At 49.4% G+C, this 20,561-nt stretch overlaps 1 protein-coding gene across 2 annotated transcripts in view; it reads right to left on the minus strand.

The window, feature by feature from the left end:
• The window catches only part of SPTBN4 (spectrin beta, non-erythrocytic 4), a 96,307-nt gene extending 75,995 nt beyond the window's left edge, over positions 1-20,312 (minus strand). The window contains exons 1-9 of one of the 2 annotated variants that reach the window (XM_083626685.1): positions 20,190-20,312; positions 12,470-12,736; positions 10,444-10,595; positions 9,694-9,867; positions 9,086-9,177; positions 5,479-5,559; positions 5,252-5,367; positions 2,733-2,845; positions 607-794 (exon numbers count right to left, since the gene is read on the minus strand). In XM_083626685.1, coding sequence (XP_083482811.1) covers positions 607-794; positions 2,733-2,845; positions 5,252-5,367; positions 5,479-5,559; positions 9,086-9,177; positions 9,694-9,867; positions 10,444-10,595; positions 12,470-12,653 — 1,100 coding nt within the window. In that variant the 5' untranslated portion in view covers positions 12,654-12,736; positions 20,190-20,312. Of the gene's footprint in view, positions 1-606; positions 795-2,732; positions 2,846-5,251; positions 5,368-5,478; positions 5,560-9,085; positions 9,178-9,693; positions 9,868-10,443; positions 10,596-12,469; positions 12,737-20,185 lie in introns of both variants that reach the window. The other variant, XM_083626684.1, reaches the window with a different exon arrangement.
• Between the last annotated feature and the right edge of the window lie 249 nt (positions 20,313-20,561).

Consider the following 20,561-nt stretch of genomic DNA (forward strand, 5'->3'; position numbering starts at 1 on the left):
CTTCATCGCTTTCCCCGTATTTTACAGTTTAGTATTGATTTTTTATTTGCATTTATGGTGCTATGAACAGGTGTTAAACCCATTTGTGAGTCCTCCCTAGTACCTGTGGGGTTTTCTTCTACATTCGCCATTTAAGGGTGTGAGTGCCTGTGGAATTTTAAGGGAGCGGCTGATATTTGGGTATTGTCTTTTTTTCTCCCCCCCCCCCTTGAACTCCTGGCCCCTTGACTTGAGGAGCTGCCTTTGCTTTGCTTCCAGGGCCCACAGAGAACACTTTTCTTTGGGCAAGGTTGCCTGGGCATGCAATTTCCATCGGTAATTTTTTCCCACGCGTAGTTCTTCCAAATACAGTGAATTTCTTCTCCCATTAAATTCACAAAATGTTTAGGGGTATGCATCCCCAAACCTCAGAAATATTTTTTCCCCAGAAGGTTTTATTTATTTTATGGAATCAAGGGAGTGGCGGCCAGAAAAAACCTCTGGCTTGAGTTGGCAAGCCCTGTCCCCACACACCAGTCCCTGGTGCCCCCTTTGCCCAAGTGAAGACCCCCCTCCAGCCCAGGAGCCTCCTTGCCCTCTGCTTCCCCCCCCGTGCCCCCCACTCACTTGACTGGCTTCTCCAGGGTGCAGAAGGCGGTGAAGGCCTGCAGCTGCTGCTGGACACCCACCAGGGAGTTGGCAAACTTCTGGTTGCTGATGATGGCGATGGTGAGCTCGATCCACTCCAGGAGCTCACTGGCCAAAGACTCGTAGCGCTCAATGATCTTCTCAATCTCCAGCACCTGGTCCAGCACCTGCAGAAAAGGACCAGGCTGTGGGATGCGATCCACTGGGAGCAGTCAAATCCCATACAACAATCCTTGTTTTCCTGGAATGGACATGCAGGGGGATGATGGCCCAGCCCAGGGTCAGCAAACGTTTTCAGCAGGGGGCTGGTCCACTGTCCCTCAGACCTTGGGGGGGGGGGCTGGGCTATATTTTTTTTGGGGGGGGATGAATGAATTCCTATGCCCCACAAATAACCCAGAAATGCATTTTAAAGAAATGCACACATTCTACTCATGTAAAAACACGCTGATTCCTGGACCGTCCACAAGCCAGATATAGAAGGCTATTGGGCCGGATCTGGCCCCTGGGTCCTAGTTTGCCTACCCATGATCCAGCCAGTTGAAAACTTCCTGTTCCTCCTGGCTGGAGCATCCTTCCTTTTGCATGTGATAGAAGGTGGGCGTGACCTCACCTGCCCAGGTAACAAAAGGACGAGTCATGCAGCACACCTCTCTCTCTCTTTTTCACTTCCTTCTACGTTTGACCAGCTTCTAGCTAGGACTACTCTGCTAGCTCTCAGCTAGCAGAAGTACTGGGATTATTCCCCCATATGGGGTAGATCCACGTGTACATATTTGTAACTAAGTCTGCCTTCAGGGATCCAACAGTGAACTGATGTGAGTAAACTGCTTTTATTGACTTTGAATAAGATTGTGGCATCTTTATTCTTTTAAGAGGAATTCAAGGGAACTTACCAGGAACGTGCAATTCAATCTGAGACAGACTGAATTGTATAATAGTGAGAGGCTCACACGAGCCTGCAGCCAGCCATGTGCTGTGCATGTAAAAAAGGGGAATGTGAAACTCTGCTAAGTAGAGGAACTTGCTAGCACAAGTTAGGGAGGATATTAATAAACAATATATCCTCTCCTGCCACCCTGAACATTCCCACACAGGGGTGGGGGAGGTCGAGTGCAGAGCGCAAGCAGACTCCCCTCGCCTGGGGCTCCCACAGGAGGCAGCGATGGCCCCAACTCAGGGGTCTTCAAAAGAGGAGGACACTACTGACTACTACTGGAGAAGAGTAGCCACACTGGGTACCCTCTGCTTGCAGGGTCAGAGGCAGCAGTGCTTCTGAACCCCATTTGCTGGACGCCACAGGAGGGGAGAGAGCTCTGTGTTCAAATCCTGCTTGCTAGTTTCCCAGAGGCATCTGGTCGGCCACAGTGAGAACTGGATGCTGGACTAGACGACCTGATCCAGCAGCATGGCTCATCCTATGTTCTTACGGAGCCTCCAGGTCCAGAGGCAGTCTATCTAGATTCTGAGGACCTTAGGGACATTTGGCCCCTGTGAGACCAGGATGCTGGACTAGATGGGCTCCCCCTGGCCTGATCCAGCAGCCAGGATCTTCTGATGTACTTGTGGATTCCCAGGTCCTAGGGGTATTTGGCCTGGGGTCAACCTAATCTGACTCCCATCCTGTTTTCATATGATATCTCAGTCCCACCTAGTCTCTCTGTCTTCCATGGAAAATAGACTGTCACTGCTTTTGAATTTCTAATAAAAGGTGATTTCGCCCTTTGTGTGTGTTAGAAATAAATGGTTATCTGTCTTACTGCTGTGATTTTACTTCCCATGAAATGACCGTGACCAATACCTGTGCTTCTTCAACAACAGTTGTTTTCTATCTTGGTGTACCAGTTATTTTTGAAAATGAATGAAACTATATACAAAAAGAAAATGAAAATAAATCCCCCCTCCTTGCCTTTCTTTGGAAGCTGTGTGCTCCCCACCCCCTTTGTCTAACCATCTCCTCCAGGTCCAGTGTGAATGTTTCAGACGTGGGGAGTTTAAAATTGGCTACAGGTCCAGCCCTCAGCCCTCCCTGCCATTGGGGCAAGGTGGCACTCGACCCACTGCCCGCCCGCCCACCTTCCTTCCTCCCTCCCTCCCCCCCTCACCTTCCCAATCCGCTTCCCCTCCACAGCCAGGGCCTTCATCTTGGAGAAGTAGTGGTAGAATGAGACAACGTAGGTGATGATGGACTTTTCGTCTGGGTGCTCCATGTTGACATCTGCCAAGGGAAGGAGAGAGGGCAGGAAGAGGAGCAAGTGGAGGTCCCTGCCCAGTTCTGGACACCCCAGTTTAAGACGGGTATTGACAAGCCGGAAGGTGTGCAGAGGAGGGCAACCAAGATGATGGTGAAGGGTCTGGGAACCAAGCCTGATGAGGAACGGTAGAAAGAGTTGGGTATTTTCTCCTGGAGAAGAGGAGACTGAGAGGAGAGAGGAGAGCCATCTTCAGCTATCTGAAGGGCTGTCACACGGAAAAGGGAGCAAACTTGTTTCCCCCTGCTCTGCTGCTGGATAGGACTCGAACCTATGGCTTCAAGTTACAAGAAAGGAGATTCTGACTAAACATATGGAGAAACTTGACAGTAAGAGATGTTTGATGGTTCTTTCTAAGCAGAGGTTGTGGGGGCTAGGGATTCTTTAGCTGAGATTCCTGTACTGCTCGGGGTATTTTTTTTAAATTTAATTTTCTTTAGGGACATAGTTTGGGTTGGTGAGGCTAGCAGAAAATATTATTTTCAAAGCAGCTGATCAGTGGCCAACAGATCCCAGGCTATTTGGGATCCAGTCTCTGGTGAGGATTCAGCTGTACAGGGGATTCTTTTGAGGAGTGGGGGGTAAAGAAAATATGGTGATGGATGGAGAGAAAGGAGCAGGACTTCTGCTGCACCATGAATGGGAGGCAGGATGGAGGATGCAGGAAGCCAGGGGCTGTGTTGGGGGGCAACCTTCCAGGGAAATCACAAAATGAAGGACAGGGTGGGGTGTATTGGGTGAGAAACCTGAGAAAATGTGGGGGGGGGTGTCTGCTGTCAGATAGGAAGCGGGATCCCTGGTTCCTCACATGGCCAGCGCACAAAGGCAACGCTCCCACCAAACATCTTCCGCCTTCGCCTCCTCCTCTCCATCTAAGCCAGCTTTCCGGGAGGTAATCCCCGCAGTGGCAGGGCTGGGGGTGGGCTAGATGATGCTTTGGGGGCCCTTCCAACTTGACAGTTCTATGATTTGAAGTGGGAACCAAGGAAAGGAAGGACAGGTCACGCTGGAGAACTGAGCAACCCCCCCCCCCCAAATGGGGATCAGCTAAGGTGGGAGAGGACGATTTCCCCTGCCAAATGGCGAAGGATGGGCTGGAGAGGTGGCTGCGAATGGAGATGCGGAGAGATGCACCTGAGAGCCACCAGGAAGGGGACCAATTGAGTTCATGGTGAATAATGCAGCGGCACCAATGGATCCAGCATTTTGCAGGCAGAGCAAGCAGAAAGGGACATCTCTGACGGGGAGGCCTCTGGAAAGGAAGGCTTGCGAGCAAAGCGGCTGCGAGAGGCAGGAATTAAATGCAGCCATGCGCAACGTTAAAGAGAAGCCCAATTGGAATGATTTCAGATTAAAACAAATTAGATCAGGGAGATCTGATTACAGTAAGCAGCTCAAAATGGGCTTAGGCTGCAAAGCGCAGGAGAGGCGACAGGATCTGGAAGGCCACAGAGAAAACAACAGATTATGGCAGAGCTCATGTCCCTGAGCCCAGACTCCTGGGTTCTTCTGCATTTGTAGGAAATCAGTCTTTTAGTGTGGCAGCACCGACACTCTGGAACTCCCTGCCTCTTGACATCACTGTATTCTTTTTGGCGCCTGCTGAAAATATTTTTGAAGCCGCTCTGGATGCTTAGGAAGTTGGTGTAAGCCTTACTCTGTTTTTTGTCTGTTATTTGAACATTTCAAAAGTATTGAATTATTGTTGTTAATCTTTTTTAGCGGCAATTTTATCGGTTTATCTTTTTATAAACCGCTCCAAGGGGTTTTCAACACTCAAGTAGTGTATAAAGTATATGAAATTAAACAAGTAATGAATCTGTCTTGTCCAGAGCTCTCTCCATCATCTGCCACAACCTGCGCCCCCGTCCACCAGAGGCGGAGCAAGGTGGGTGCGGTGGGTGCAGTCTGCCCTAGGTGCCATCCCTGAGAGGGGGGTGACAAAATCCCGGCCAGGCCAGATTGTGCCCCCCTCCCAGCTTGGCTGCCATGGCAGAGCACAGCCCCCAACCGGGCCACCGCGCTGGATCGCACCCCCCAAAAGAGGGAAGGAGGCAGGCGAGCAAAAATGGAGGGGGGCAGATTGGCGCTGAGCTCCCCGTTCCGTCCCTCCCTAAGGGCGGTTGCGCCACCCCTGGTGCCAGAGAGGCTTTCTCCGCCACTGCCTTCCACCTGTCTTGGACTGAAACACCCACCTGCCCCCCCAGCAGACACCAGGTGGGCAAAAGTTGGAGCACCCTCCAATGGCTCAGAGCAAAGCCTTCCTCTTAAGGGGAGGGGCGGTCAGGGATGTCCACCAGAAACCTTTGGGACACAGAGCATGTCCTCTGCCTCGGATTTGAAGCTTCTGGGATCATTCCGGGATCTCTTACCTTCCGGGTCAAGCAGTTTGGCCAGTCCCAGCTGCTGTTCGGCCGTATTGAAAGCCTGCTGGAGGTTGTAGACGGCGTTGGACTTGGTCAGCTTCTTGAAATCTATGATATCTGGCCTGGCCAAGAGAATGGGCGCAAGAGATCAGTCTGGGCACGGGGGTGGGGGGGCCACAATCCCCTTGGGTCCCTCTGCTCCAGGGGGTGCAGCGCCCGGCGGCCCCTCGCACCTGTGCTTGTGGATGAGCGCGTTGAAGGCCAGGCCATCCCGCCAGCTGGTGGTGAAGTTCTGGATGTTGACCTCAGGGTACCTGCGCAGGGAGGAGAGTCAGCGGGCGCAGGCCATTCTGCCCCTCCCGCCCCACATCTGGCAAGAAGCAAATGGAGGGACACCTGGCAGACCTGGCCAGGTGGGGAGACCGGAAACGGCCTTTCGCCCCCCCCCGCCCCCCCCAGTTTCTAAATGCTTTATTGGTTGAAAACTTTGTAACAGAAACATACAAGAGACATTATAAGCAAAATAAACAATAAACAATTATTCATTCTTTAACTAATACTTGCTTTGTACATCCATTTGTGGTTAAATTGGACAAGACCGCCGATCTTCCCCTCACATTTCCGAATTAAATTCCTTAAATACGTGCTTAGACTTTACTTTCTCCATGTTATTTAACTTACTATCTGTGATAGGAATTTTATGGTCTTAGATATATGGTAATGTTCATAAGTGTACCAACCAAGCACATACATAGATCAGCACAGGAAGGCCAACCTGGAACCATTTTGATTCCTAAACTGAGCAAATGTTTCCTCTGAACGGTCAAAATGGAAAAGCCTCCCCATTGTCTTTTCCTTCACAAATCCTGTCTTAAGGGCATGTCTGTGTTTGAATAGGGTGTGAGCCTGTGACCTGGCCCAGGAACTAAGTATTTATCACTACAAAAGAATGGCCAGGCTCCCCAGGCAATCCAATCAAGTAACCTGCCAGACAGGAGATAAACAAGGACAGGAGAAAAACAATATTTAAATTTCTGTATTAGACCGCCTTTTCTGTGATGTAGGTGTGATGTATCTGAGGGGTGGTCTTAGTTTACACCCCTTCTGTGATGTATGTATGATGTTTCTGGGGGTGGTCTTGATCTACAGGGTGGCAATTTCAAAAGTCTTTATAAGGCCTTGGACACCATTTTTTTCTTGGTCCCTCCTCTCACCTGCAAGTGAGGGGAGCACCCTGATGCAACAGATCAATAAAGGCCAAGCCTCCAGGCTGCTGTTTTGCTCCAAGTTATCCTGGTTGGTGTCTTTGTTTTTGTCCAAGGGAGCCCTTGGATTTTTCCATTAACACTATCAATTTTATTTTATAAAATTATCCTAATTGTACATCAAAGCTCAATCAAGACCTGCCAACAGATTGATCTTTTGACAATGTTCTTTTACATAGACTCTGTATGTATCCCACTCTGATAAATTTTTCATCTGTAACGTCTCTTAACCTTGCTGATAATCTTGCCAGTTCAGGGTACTTTCTTATCTTGTTTTGCCAATCTAATTTAGAATATCCTCTCCCTTCCAGCCTTTTGTGATTAGAATTCTGGCAGCGACTGTAACATACATACAGACTCTCCTGAACTTTTTGGGGATTTCATTCCCCATAATTCCTTGCAGGAGGCCTCAGGTTTCTTAGGGAAGGAGCATTTGCACATTTTCTTCAGCTTGCTGTAATCATTTCCCAAAACTGTCTGATCTTTTCACAGTTCCACCACATGTGGATCCATGTGCCTTCAGCCTCCCTGCATTTCCAACAAGTGTTTGTCCTAGATCTGAACATTTTGGCTAGCTTAAGAGGCGTTAAATGCCACCTGTAAAGCATTTTCATGCAATTTTCTTTTAAATCATAACATGCTGTAAATTTGATGTCATCCTTCCAGAGTCTCTCCCAACTTTCCATGTAGATGTTCTAGCCGACATCCCTGGTCCATTACGGATTTGACTTCTTCCTCCTTCCTCCCAGTCAAGGAGTAAAATATACATTTTAGAGAGTATTTTATGTTTTTTTGAAACAAATCTTTCAGAGGGAGACCTGGCCTTCAACCTAGCCTGGCACCCCAGTCAGAGGAGGAAGGCGAATGGAATTCACCTTCTAGCTGGGGGCACAAGGAGGATCACAAAACGGGACCCCGAGGCATCATCCAGTCCAACCCCCGGCTATGTGTATTTTTAAAAAAAATCTATGCCCCACATGAAACATATCCAGGGGGATGAGCTGATAAAAAAAGGCATGAGCCAAAAAACCAGCTTCCATTCCCCCACTCAGCCACTGGGTGGTGGTGAGCCAGGAGCTGTTGTTCAGCCTAGGCTACCTCACAGGGCTGTTGTGGAGAATAATAAATAAATAAATAAATAAATAAATAAATAATAATAATAATAATAATAATAATATATTTCTTCCCCACCCATATTCTGGGCAGCTCCCAACCGAATATTAAAAACACAACACAGCATCAAACGTTAAAAACTTCCCTAAAGAATCTCCCCTGTTGCCCAGAGCTCCTTGCAGGATGAAGGGGGGGGGGGGGAGAGATGTGAGCAGCAACCACAAAAGTCTTTTTTTAATGTGCTTTGAGCTCTGATTTATTTCGTGCTGCTCCTGTTCCCTATGCTTTCGATGCTTTATGGATTTTTCTCTTAAAGGCCACATTTCAGCCGAAAGCTGCCTCTGCAGGTTTCCAATTTATTTTACTTAACAAAATCTGCATATTGCTGAATTGGGGGGGCACCTCTCTGCAGCCTGCAGGGGGGCTGACAAAAAGCAGGAGGCAGGAAAGAGAGTGAAAGAGAGTTTGTGTGGGCACCGTGGCAAGAGGGTCGGACGACTTAAAATGATGGAATATGCAGAAATGGCGAAATTTACGGCAAGATTAAGAGATAAAGGCAACAAAGACTTTAAAAAACACTGGAATACATTTATATTATATTTGCAGAAGTATTGTAAAAAATGAGACTCATTAGCAGGGTTTGAGTAAACACAACCAAAAAAAAAGGAATGCTAAAGATAAAGGACGATATGAAAAGAAATAGGCATAATATGTGATTTTAATGGTGTGATATATAATGGTGTGAGGACTCCCCTTAAGTATGGACTCCCTTGGCCTCCCTGAGGAAAGGGAGAATATCCAGGCAATAAATGCATATATATTCCTCCCCACAAGCCTGAGCTAAGGAAGAGAAAGAGAATGGACACTAATTACCAAAAATGAGGGGGGAGGAGAGAAATAATTCCGACACACACACACACAAAAAAGAATGGCAAGACAAACTATTTGATTATATTGAATTGGCTAGATTGACAGAGGCAATTAGGGTCAAACCAAGCAAAAATTCCAAAAAGAATGGGTAAAATACAGAGAATATCTTAAATAGCAGTGCCCTCAAATTAATATTTGGACTTGTTTAAATTAACTTCTGCAGAATAATTTATGGTACTTAAGTTAAAAACAGAAAGAAAAATGGGTAATAATGAACTAAGAAGGAGACAGTTTACCAAAAATGAAAAAAGAACCGTGTTGAAGATGAAGGAAGTCAATTAGAAGAAAAGAAGAACTGAAATATGGTGTGTGTGTGTGTGTGTGTGTGTGTGTGTGTGTATAATTATTTGTTTTGTATAAGTTTTCGTGTGTTATCATGTCTTATTTGTATTTTTGTGTTTTGTTGCTATTTGTTTTTCTTTTGATTTTGTACTATTATTCTCATGTTTAGTTTGACCAGGGTGTGTGTGCTGTAAATAAACTCAATGAAATAAAAAGAGAGCGGGGCGCTGCCCTCTGCCTGGCTGCTCACCCGGCCGTCTTCATCTGGCACCAGAGGAGCAAGGCGTCTTTGGCGGAGCGAGTCTCCCGGTTGTCCTCCGTTTCTATTTTGATCACCTGGATCTGCAAATTTCAACGTTTTAGCATTTTAAGTTTTTGCAACATGTTGCCATTGGAGTTTCTTGTTTTATCTCTTTGCAAACCACGTTCAGCTTCCTTCCTCCCTATTTTATTAAATTTCAAAAATTTCACATACGCACTCCAAAACTTCACCTCCCTTTCCTGCGGTGTTTCTAATTTCTCCCCCTTGCAGAACCCCGTCTTCTCTCTCTCGAATCACAACCGCCAGACCATCACCTCTCATCCCTTCTGTGGCTCATAGTTCGAACCCTGTTCTTGTTGCTTTGAGGTTTCTTTCTTTCATTCATTCATTTTGGCAACCAATGGCATATAAATTATTTGAACTAAAATAAATAAATCTGGGGACGTGCTATTGTTATATTATCTACCAAAACTGTATGCCGCCCTTCAGTCAAAGAGCGCAGGGCAGTTCAGGGTTCTTGTTCCTGTTGTTCTTACGTATTTTGGACAGGAAGCCACGCTGACCCCCAGCTCCCCACTCACCCCCCTGGGCCCCACCTGGAAGCGCAGGATGATGGTCCAGATGAGTCCGAGCGTCAGGCGGTGGTTTCCGTCCACGATGTCGTGGGAGCCCACGTTCTCCAGGTGGACGCGCTGCTCCTTCAGGAACTGCAGGGCCTTGTCCACGTTCTCCAGGGAGTGGATCCGCATTCGGCCGCGGGTGGGCTTGGGCTGACGGGGGAGAAAGCGGACGGGTGGGGGGAGACTCTCTTTCCCCCCGAAAGCCACACACACTCCACCTCAGGCCCTTCTCCTCCCCTCACAGAACTCAACCTCAGAATCTGCTCCGAGTGCCAGAAACTCTGGAGCTGGCGGTGTTAGAGCAAAGGAGGGTATGTCTCTGACCATGTGCCGAATGCGCTCTCTTTTACAACACAGAATGCATCCCACATCGCGTCCTTCTCCTCCCCCCACGGAGCAAAACCCCAGAGCCTGTTCTGAATGCCAGAAACTCAGAACGAAGAGGGAAACGCCTCTGACCATGTGCAGAGTACATTCTGTATTGGGAATGCATCTCACATCAGGCCCTTCTCCTGCCCCCACAGAGCAAAACCTCAGAAACCCTGGAGTCAGTGGCATCGGAGCGAAGAAGGAAACGCCCCTGACCATGTGCAGAGTGAGTTCATCAGTGCAACACAGAAATCCACAGGTCTGGCCCATGTTTTCCTCTTTCGAAGCAAACTCCTGCTGCAGACGGAGCCCCCCAAGACGCTCCCCGCCTTCTCTTGCCCCAAAGCCCCTCCTCACCAGCTGCTCCCCGGACAGCACCTCCAGCAGCTTGGTCAGCATGAATCCGTCCCGCAGGTCGGTGTAGAGATCGCTGATCCGGCAGGAGGCCTGGCTCAGGTGCGAGTTGACCCACTTGGTGAAGGTCTTCTTCTGCACGGCTTCACGCTCGTCTGGCAGGAAGAGGGGGTCAAGCTCAGTAGGCGGAGCCCCCCAGGGTCCCCCCTCTGCCCCCAGGGAACCCACCCCAAAAGCACCCAGAGGGTTCTGCCCAGGGCCCACCAGCTCCGCCAGCTGCAGAGCCACAGAACTTGGAAGGGACCCGAGTCAAAAAGGCTATGTGAATGTCTTGAACTAGCAAAACCAACAGAATCCATCAGAAATCATTGGGATGTTTTTAAAATGGGATGGGATGTTTTTAAAAATAACATGATGAAATACGTTTCCAACGATGACTCTTGGTTGAGCATAGACAAAATTCCACAGAGTTAAGAGAATGGTCTTTCGTAGAACAAGAAGAGAGGCAGGAATTTTTAGAAATGAGAAATTATGAACTACATAGACCAGGGGTCAGCAAACTTTTTCATCAGGGGGCTGGTCCACTGTCCCTCAGACCTTGGGGGGTGGGGCGGACTATATTTTTTGGGCTGTTTGTGTGTGAAATGAATGAATTCCTATGCCCCAAACAAATAACCGAGAGATGCATTTTAAATAAAAGCAAACACGCTGATTCCCAAACCATCCACAGGCCAGATTTAGAAGGTGATTGGGCCAGATCCGGCCCCCGGGCCTTAGTTTGCCTACCCATGGTATAGAGGTAGAATGAAGTCATTAACAAGTCAGGGAATAAAACCAGAGATTAGGCCTAGGTAAGAAACTAAGAGTAGCGAGGAAAAATCAATAAAAAGACCTCTTACTGGAAATATATGTCTATAATAATGTCGATGAAGGTCTGTATTTCTTAAAAAACTGTATGTCTTGATTAAGATTTTTCATTTAACTTTATTTTCTATTTTTTCTTCTATTTTTTTCTATTCCCCCCCTTCTTTTCTTTTATAACAGAAAAATGTGTTTGATTTGTATAATTTAAAATGTGTAAATAAAGAAAATAAGAAGAAGAAGAAGAACTTGGAAGGGACCCAAGCGGTCATCTAGCCCAACCCCCGGCAAGGGGCTGTCTCCCATGACGTGCAGCGGCCGATTCCTAACCCCAACCTCCAGCGCCACCAGCAAAGCGAGCTTAAAGCTGACTCGGCTTTAATTTCAAAATTGCTCTTTGAAATGAGCCCCACAAGCAATTTTCAAAGCGGGGGAGAGGGGGGCTTCTGGGTGCCAGAGGGGCTCAGGGTTGGCAGAGTAAGGCTGGGCAGGGGGGCAGGAGCCCCTCACTATTCAGAGGCCACGGGGAGACGGGAGGGACAGGGAGACCCCTTGGTGCTGGAGGAATCGCCAAGAGGATTCTGCTCTCCCTCCACCCCCCAGGCAAGCTGGCCTGCTGCCCCCCAAGCAAAGTCAGTACCAAAGTCAGATTCAGCTGCCAGCCCCGTTGGCACGCTAGATCGAGAACGCATCTTGCGGAATTAATTAAGCAGCCTTGATTGGATTTGGAATTAATGTGCAATTAATTGCTCCCATTTTGAATTTCACCACGCTGTTATCTTCCTTAGCGGGTTGTGCGAGACGCTACTCTGAATAATGTGCTTTGTAGGGCAGGGAAGCGGTCGCTGGCGATGAGTTTAGGGAGCTGAGAGGGTGGGGGCCTAAGCAGTTTTTTAGTAGCCCTGACTCTGACAAAGCTGGCCTCCCTGCTCCCTGCAGTTGGGCCTCCGTCTCTTACTGAGCAATCCTGCGGGATCGGGGGGGGGGTCAGACCACATCCCTGTGCATTGCAGGGGTTGGACTAGATGTCCACTGGGGTCCCTTCCAACACTGGGCACCTGAAAGCCCAGCCTAGCTCACCCATGGTGTGCCTGCCGCCTGCAATTCAGCCTCCCCTTGTCCAACCCTTTATATCCCTGCAGGCCAGAAAGAGCCACGCGAGACGTACCAGCCAAGGCCTTGATCCGTGAGCATTCAAAGAGCTTGGCTGTGGCGGTGGCCTCATCCCAGGGCCGGTGCTGGTGCTGGTGCTCAGTGCTCTCCCACCGGGTGTTGTTGTTCTGCTGCTGCTGCTGCTGTTGCTGCTGCTGAGCCTCCAGGTTGTCCAGCTTGGCTGGCGTGACATTTGCCATCTTGCCGCTGGCGCCGGGAGGAAGGCTCCTTCACGGATCTGCGCAGAAGGACCTCATGGGCGCCTGGAGCCCGGCCAGCCCTCCTGTGGAGATGGCAGAGGAGACCAGCTGAGAGGACACAATGCAAAGGCGGAGTTTGGGAGTCAAGGAGAGGACAGTTCTGAAATGCCAGGCAGCTGCTGCCAGTCAGTGTAAGCAACAGTGAGCCAGATGGAGCCTCAAGGGCCTAACTCTGTACAGCTCCTTCCAGCACCCCATGAGACATAAATCCTGCTTTTTAACTAATAAGTTAAAGTATTGCTCTGCTGCTGTAGGTCAGGCAGAGGCAAACTCGGCCCTCCAGATGTTTCTGGCCCACAACTCCCATGAGCCCTAACTAGCAGGACCTGTGGTCAGGGATGCTGGGAACTGTAGTCCCCAAACATCTGGAGGGCCGAGTTTGCCTCTGCCTGCTGTAGGTATTTCCTCCTTGGCCCCTGGGTGGGCGTATTTTAATGAACTGGAGAAACTGAAGTGAGTGGAAGAGTTCTAAGAGAGAGGAGCATGCGAACATAATAGGATTTCGCTTAACTTTTAGTTGTTATTTTGTTAATACTCTTTTATCGATTATGTTTGTGATAGGAATTTTATGGTCTTAGATATATGGTAATGTTCATAAGTGTACCAACCAAGCACATACATAGATCACCACAGGAAGGCCAACCTGGAACCATTTTGATTCCTAAACTGAGCAAATGTTTTCTCTGCAAGGTCAAAGGAAAATGGAAAAGCCTCCCCACTGTCTTTTCCTTCACAAATCCTGTCTTAAGGGCATGTCTGTGTTTGAATAGGGTGTGAGCCTGTGACCTGGCCCAGGAACTAAGTATTTATCACTACAAAAGAATGGCCAGGCTCCCCAGGAAATCCAATCAAGTAACCTGCCAGACAGGAGATAAACAACAACAGGAGAAAAACAATATTTAAATTTCTGTATTAGACCGCCTTTTCTGTGATGTAGGTGTGATGTATCTGAGGGGTGGTCTTAGGTTACACCCCTTCTGTGATGTATGTATGATGTTTCTGGGGGTGGTCTTGATCTACAGGGTGGCAATTTCAAAAGTCTTTATAAAGTCTTGCACACCATTTTTCTGGGTCCCTCCTCTCACCTGCAAGTGAGGGGAGCACCCTGATGCAACAGTTCAATCAAGACCAAGACTACAGGCTGCTGTTTTGCTCCAAGTAATCCTGGTTGGTGTCTTTGTTTTTGTCCAAGGGAGCCCTCGGATTTTTCCGTTAACATCTTTTATGCAGGACAATTTTTCTAGAAAAAGAGGAACCAGAACTCACCAAGAACACCTCCCTTGTTCTCCTAGAATGGCAATGGCAGGAGAAGTGCCGGAACAGGGAGTTTCGGCTGAAAGAAAGCCCTGGTTTTATGGATGATTTGTTAATCATATAATATGACGCACGCAATAGCTGTGATGTTCTGTTCTGCTTATTTGTAAGTCGCTTTGGGATTTGTTTGAATGAAAACCAGCATAGAAATAGAAGAAATGAAATGGGGGGGGGGAGCTTTTGCCCCAGAAAGTGAATGGTCGCCCGTTACTATTTCCCAAGGGTTCTGCAGGGCTGGTTCTTCAACATGGGGTGCTGTCTGCAAGAAAGCCCCTTCCTGCTCCCTTGCTTGGGGCTGAGAAGGCCTGCTTCCTCCCTGGCCCTCCTGGCAAGTCAGGGTCCGGATTGGCCCATCCCCTTCCCCAGCCAGAGGAGGTGAGGGAGGAGGCTGGACAGTCTGCATCACTGGCCAGGAGCCAACACTCAGATGGAGAGAAGGCAGCGTGTGCAGGGGAACCCCAGAAGAGACTGGGGGGATATTTCATGGCGGACACCCAGGAATCCAAAGAAAGAAAAGGAAGGAAGAAAAGCGGGAGGCGTCTAAGGAAACCGGTGAGGCTGCATAAGGAGCTTACAGATGAGCTGAGAGTTAAGACAGGCATGTATAAGAAATGGAAGAAAGCGGAAATCACAAAGGAGGAATATTCATGAGCTGCAGGGGGAAGGTCAGGCTGGCTAAAGCTCAGGCTAGCAAGAGAGGTAAATAATAATAATACTGTACACTCATACCTCGGGATAAATATGCTTCGGGATGAATATTTTCGGGTTGCGCTCTGCGGCAACCCGGAAGTAACGGAGAGTGTTACTTCCGGGTTTCACGGCGCACGCATGCGCACATGCTCAAAATGACGTCACACGCATGCGCGGAAGTGCCGAAACACAACCCGCACATGCGCAGACATGGGTTACGTTCACTTCAGGATGCAAACAGGCTCTGGAACGGATCCCGTTCGCATCCCAAGGTACCACGGTAAAGGTTTCTTCGCTATGTCCGAAGGAAGAGGAAGAACAGGCAAGTGGGAGGTCCTCTGTGTGGGGAAGACTGAGAAATGCTCTTGGGTGACAGAGAAAGGGTAGTACTGCTCAACACCTACTTTGCCTCTGTCTTCACCCAAAAAGAAAGTGATACCCAACCTGGTGATGACAGAATAAATGTTGTAAGGAGGGAGCTGCAGCCCAAGACAGGAAAATACTGTGTTTTTCGCCCTATAGGACGCACTTTTTCCTCTCCAAAAATTAAGGGGAAATGTGTGTGCATCCTATGGGGTGAATGCAGGCTTTCGCTGAAGCCTGGAGAGTGAGAGGGGTCGGTGCGCACCGACCCCTCTCGCTCTCCAGGCTTCAGGAAGTTATCCGCAGCCGTGGGAGAGCTGCGCAAAGTCGCACAGCTCTCCCACGGCTAGTGGAGAGCTTGCCTGCACCCAGAAGCTTGGTGCGCGTTGAGCTCAGCACACCCCAGGCTTCGGGTTTCACGCAGCTCTCCCACGGCTTGTGGATAGCAGCCTGTTCTGGGGGCTGGGGTTGGGGGAAGCTTGGGTTTCCCCCGCCCCAGCCCCGCACCTGGGGGGGAAATAATTTTTTTTCCTTTATTTCCCCCCCAAAAAAACTTGGTGCGCCTTATGGGCCGGCGCCCTATGGGGCGAAAAATACGGTAGATAGTAAGGGAACACCTAGATACTTGTTTGTTGTTGTTTAGTCATTTAATCATGTCCGACTCTTCGTGACCCCAATGAATTCAAATCTCCAGGGCCTGATGATCTGCATCCAAGGGTACTAAAAGAGGTTGTGGATGGAATTTCAGAGCCTTTGTCTGTGATCTTTGAGAATTCTTGGAGAATAGGCGCAGTCCCTACAGACGAGAGGCGGGCAAACGTTGTCCCCATCTTCAAAAAGGGGGGCAAGGAAAACCCAGGCAACTACTGACCAGTGAGTTTGACATCGATAACAGGGAAGGTCCAATAGCAGATAATACAACGATTGGTTTGTGAGCGTTTAGAAAAGGATGCTGTGATGACTAAGACCCAGAATGGGTTTCTCAAAAATAAGTCATGCCAGACCAATCTCATTTTTCCCCCCGATGAAATTACAAACTTGGTGGATCAGGGAGATGCCTTGGACATAGTGTATCTTGATTTCAGTAAGGTGTTTGACAAAGTCCCCCATGATATTTTCGTGAGGAAGCTGGTAAAATGTGGGTTGAATGAGGCAACTGTTAGGTGGATTTGTAGCTGGTTGACTGACTGAACCCAAAGAGGACTCATTAATGGTTCCTCCTCATCCTGGGGAAAAGTGACCAGTGGGGGGCTGCAGGGTTCTGAGCTGGGCCCGTTGTTGTTCAACACCTTTATAAATGACTTGGATGAAGGAATTGAGGGGATGCTCATCAAATTTGCAGAAGACACCAAACTGGGAGAGGTAGCTAATGCTGCAGAAGACAGAATCAGAATTCAAAATGACCTTAACAGATTGGAGAACTGGAGTCACTTGTATAAGATTATAATAATAATGGGTTGTAAAACACTAAGGACTAGAAGTAATAAAAGAGAAGAAGATAGTAAATAAAAGGAGTTAATTTTATTAGAAATAAGATCTTGGAGAACTGTTACAAGGTGATATAATGAAATTCAGTTGGGTGGGATTTGAGGAAGTCAGTTAACAATAAAAGTTAAATTAGGTAATAGAAGTACTAATTGTTTTTATGTTTTTCTTTTTTGTAATGTAGTGTGTTTTCTTTAGTTGTTTGTTATGTAGTGTTATTCTTTTTGTTATAAATCTGGAAAAGCAATAAAAAAATTTTGGAAAAAAATAAAAACAGATTGGAGAACTGGGTGCAAGCTAACAAAATGAATTTCCATAGGGACAAATGTCAGGTTCTGCAGTTAGGCAGGAAGAACCAGATGCACCAATATAGGATGGGGGACATGTGGCTCACTAGCAGGACATGTGGAAAGGATCTCTGGGCCTTGGTGGACCACAAGCTGAACATCCTTCTGGACCGTCTAGAGGGGCTGGGAGATGGGGGCACTGTTATACAGTGGTTCTGCTCCTTCCTCCTGTGCCGTGTCCAGAAAGTAGGGGGGGATGAGTGTTCAGACCCCTGGGCTCTCACTTGTGGGGTCCCTCAGGGTTCTGTCCTCTCCCCCATGCTTTTTAACATCTACATGAATCCTCTGGGAGAGATCACCAGGGGGGTTGGGCTGGGTGTTCATCAGTATGCAGATGATACCCAGCTCTACCTCTCTTTCAAATCAGAACCAGTGAAGGTGGTGAAGGTCCTGTGTGAGTGCCTGGACGCGGTTGGAGGATGGATGGCGGCTAACAAATTGAGGTTGAATCCTGACAAGACAGAAGTACTGTTTTGGGGGAACAGAAGGTGGGCAGGTGTGGAGGACTCCCTGGTCCTAAATGGGGTAACTGTGCCCCTGAAGGACCAGGTGTGCAGCATGGGAGTCATTTTGGACTCGCAGCTGTCCATGGAGGCGCAGGTCCATTCTGTGTCCAGGGTGGCTGTCTCCCAGCTCCATGTGGTATGAAGGCTGAGACCGTATCTGCCTGCGGACAGCCTCACCAGAGTGGTGCATGCTCTGGTTATCTCCTGCTTGGACTACTGCCATGCGCTCTATGTAGGGCTCCCTTTGAAGGTGACCCGGAAACTACAACTATTCCAGAATGCGGCAGCCGGACTGGTGACTGGGAGCAGCCGCTGAGACCACCGGTCTTGAAAGATCTACATTGGCTCCCAGTACATTTCTGAGCACAACACAAAGTGTTGGTGCTGACCTTGAAAGCCCTAAACGGCCTCGGTCCAGTATACCTGAAGGAGCGTCTCCACCCCCATCATTCAGCCCAGACACTGAGGTCCAGCTCTGAGGGCCTTCTGGTGGTTCCCTTCCTGCAAGAAGCCAAGTTACAGGGAACCAGGCAGAGGGCCTTCTCGGTGGTGGCACCCACCCTGTGGAACGCCCTCCCACTAGATGTCAAAGAGAAGAACAACTACAGTACCAGACTTTTAGAAGACATTTGAAGGCAGTCCTGTTTAGGGAAGCTTTTAATGTTTAATGTATTTTAATACTTTGTTGGAAGCCACCCAGAGCAGATGGCCGGGGTATAAATAATAAATTATTATTATTATTATTATTATTATTATTATTATTATTATTATTATTATTCAACAGTGTGATGCAGCTGCAAAAAAAGGCTAACGCTATTCTAGGCTGCAACAACAGAAGTGTCCAGATCAAGGGAAGGAAGAGCCCCACTATTCTGCCTTAGCCAGACCACACCTAGAATACTGTGTCCAACATAAGGGAAGCCTCAAAGGCAACCGTGATGACTCTGGCCAGTGGCCCACCTAGTCCAGCAACCTCTTCTCACAGCGGCCGGCCAGAAACCTGCAAGCAGGATCCAAGCACAAGATCCCTCTCCCCTCCCCCAGTTTCCAGCAACTGGGATCCAGAGGCAGGAGGAGAAGGCAATGGGATCCCTCCTGGCAAGCGGGGAGCAGGGCAGAGAGAGGCCTTCACAACAGCTCTGCAAGGTAGACCAGTCTGAAGCTGGTCTAAAGTCATAAAGAATCATAATTTGTCTCAGGTAATAATTGGCAGTATGACTGGGAGTCCTAATTAGCAAAATTTCTATACAGCACTGCTTGATTGTACATTACATTATATACTGCTTGACTGTACATTAAGCTGTTTTTGTTTTCAAATTATACTGTATTGTACTGTATTGTACTGTATTGTACTGTATTGTATTGTATTGTATTGTATTGTATTGTATTGTATATATATACACACACTACAATTGCCCATTGAAAAGCCAATTGTAACAGCTCCAGGCATCTTGGGTGAAGGGAAAATGGCCTGGCCTGCCTTCAAGCAGACCCGATATTCTTTGGACTACAACTCCCATCATGCAGGACCTGCACTGGCTGGGGCTGATGGGAATTGTAGTCCAAAGAATCTGGAGGCCCCCCAGGTTGACCAAAGTCCAGATCTAATGGTGCTGACTTCAGTTAACAGTTGATGCAAGTAAATAATTGTAAGAACAGGGAAAGTATTGGCATAGCCAAGGGGGAGGCAGCTCTCCCCATCAAGTAAAACAATAGAAATACTTAAACTGACTGACCAATCATGTTGGTTCTGCCCCCCAACAAAAATCCTGGCTCCGCCCATGAGGAGAAGAGCCTGCCTGCTGGATCAGGCCCGTTACTCCAGGATCCTGTACTCACAGTGGCCAACCAGATCCCTGTGGGAAATTGGCGGGTAGGCCTGCTCACCCATTTAGCTACTAAAAAACCCCATATATTTCCGGAATAATAGAAAGCCCAGCTTCTAAGCCCTGCTATTTTCAGGAACTTAAAGCTCAGCTTTTTAAAACGCTGAAGCCTCAGAATTGTCTGGGCCCAAGAGGGAGGGCTGGTCCATGATCCTCTTGCACGACCCTTGGGGAGCCCCCCAGTGGGGCTTGGGCTTCTTGGAGGATGGGGGGGGCACATGAACAATCCCTAGAAAGGGCGGGCAGAGCCACAGAGAAGGGGAGGCAAGAGGGAAGGGCAGCTTGTCTCCCCCGCCTTCTGCAGCGCTGCAGGCGCGCCTCCATCCCGGCACCATCTTTGGGCACTGACCCGAGGACTGCAGGTGCTGCTGGGCCCCGATCCTGCTGGGGTGGAGCAAGGACTGAGCAGGCCCTTCTCCTCCGGCCTTGCCCTTCTGCCTGGCAGGGATGGAGAGGCGTCTGCTGACCATTCCCGGCCACAGCTTTTTGGGGACTCCGGTGCCATTCCGAGGCGAGAGGACATGTCGCCAAGCACGCGCTGGTCCAGCCGGGGCGGCCTGTCCTCCGCCGCCGGGAGAAGAAAACTGGGGGGTGGGATATTGGAGTGGGGGAGAGAGCCTGCAGCCGCTGCCCTCCTTTGGGCAGACCAAAACCATCACACCATGGACAGCTCCCTAAGCAAGTCCCTTCCCGTCTCCAAACGTAGGACCAGACCCCACTCCGTCCCCAAAGATAAGGCCATCCCCAAATATAGGGCCAGCCCCCCCATCCACCGAAACAGAGCGATTTTGGAATTTTGGGGTGGCGGGATCGGGTGTCTAACTCCTTTTCTGGATCCCCTTCGCATGGAAGCGCTTTGCATGACCAGGACCCCCCGCGACTTACCTCCCCAGGTGCCCCGACGGCGCGGAGAAGCGTCCCACGGCCTCGCCCCGCCCGGTGCCCGGTGGTGGCGGCGGCGGCGCTGCTCAGTGGCTGCGGGAGGCGAGCGGAGGCCGGCGGCGGGGGCCCCCGGCGCAGCCCCGCAGCATCATCCGCCGCAGCCGCAGCAGCCAATCCCGGGGCTCCGCTCCGTCCCGGTCCCGCGCCCGCCCGCCCGCCTCGCCCCGCCGCTGCCCGGAGCGCTTTCCAGGAAGGCAGGCAGGCAGGGAGACGGGCGCGCACGCGGGCGCGGACCCAAGGATGCTGGCGGGGGGCGCGCGCCCCGGGGGGAGCAAGGCACAAAGGAGGGCGCGCCGGGCTGGGGGCTCCGGCGGC

The sequence above is a fragment of the Podarcis filfolensis genome (assembly GCF_964270895.1).
Source record: "Podarcis filfolensis genome assembly, chromosome: 8".
Lineage (NCBI taxonomy): Eukaryota > Metazoa > Chordata > Lepidosauria > Squamata > Lacertidae > Podarcis > Podarcis filfolensis.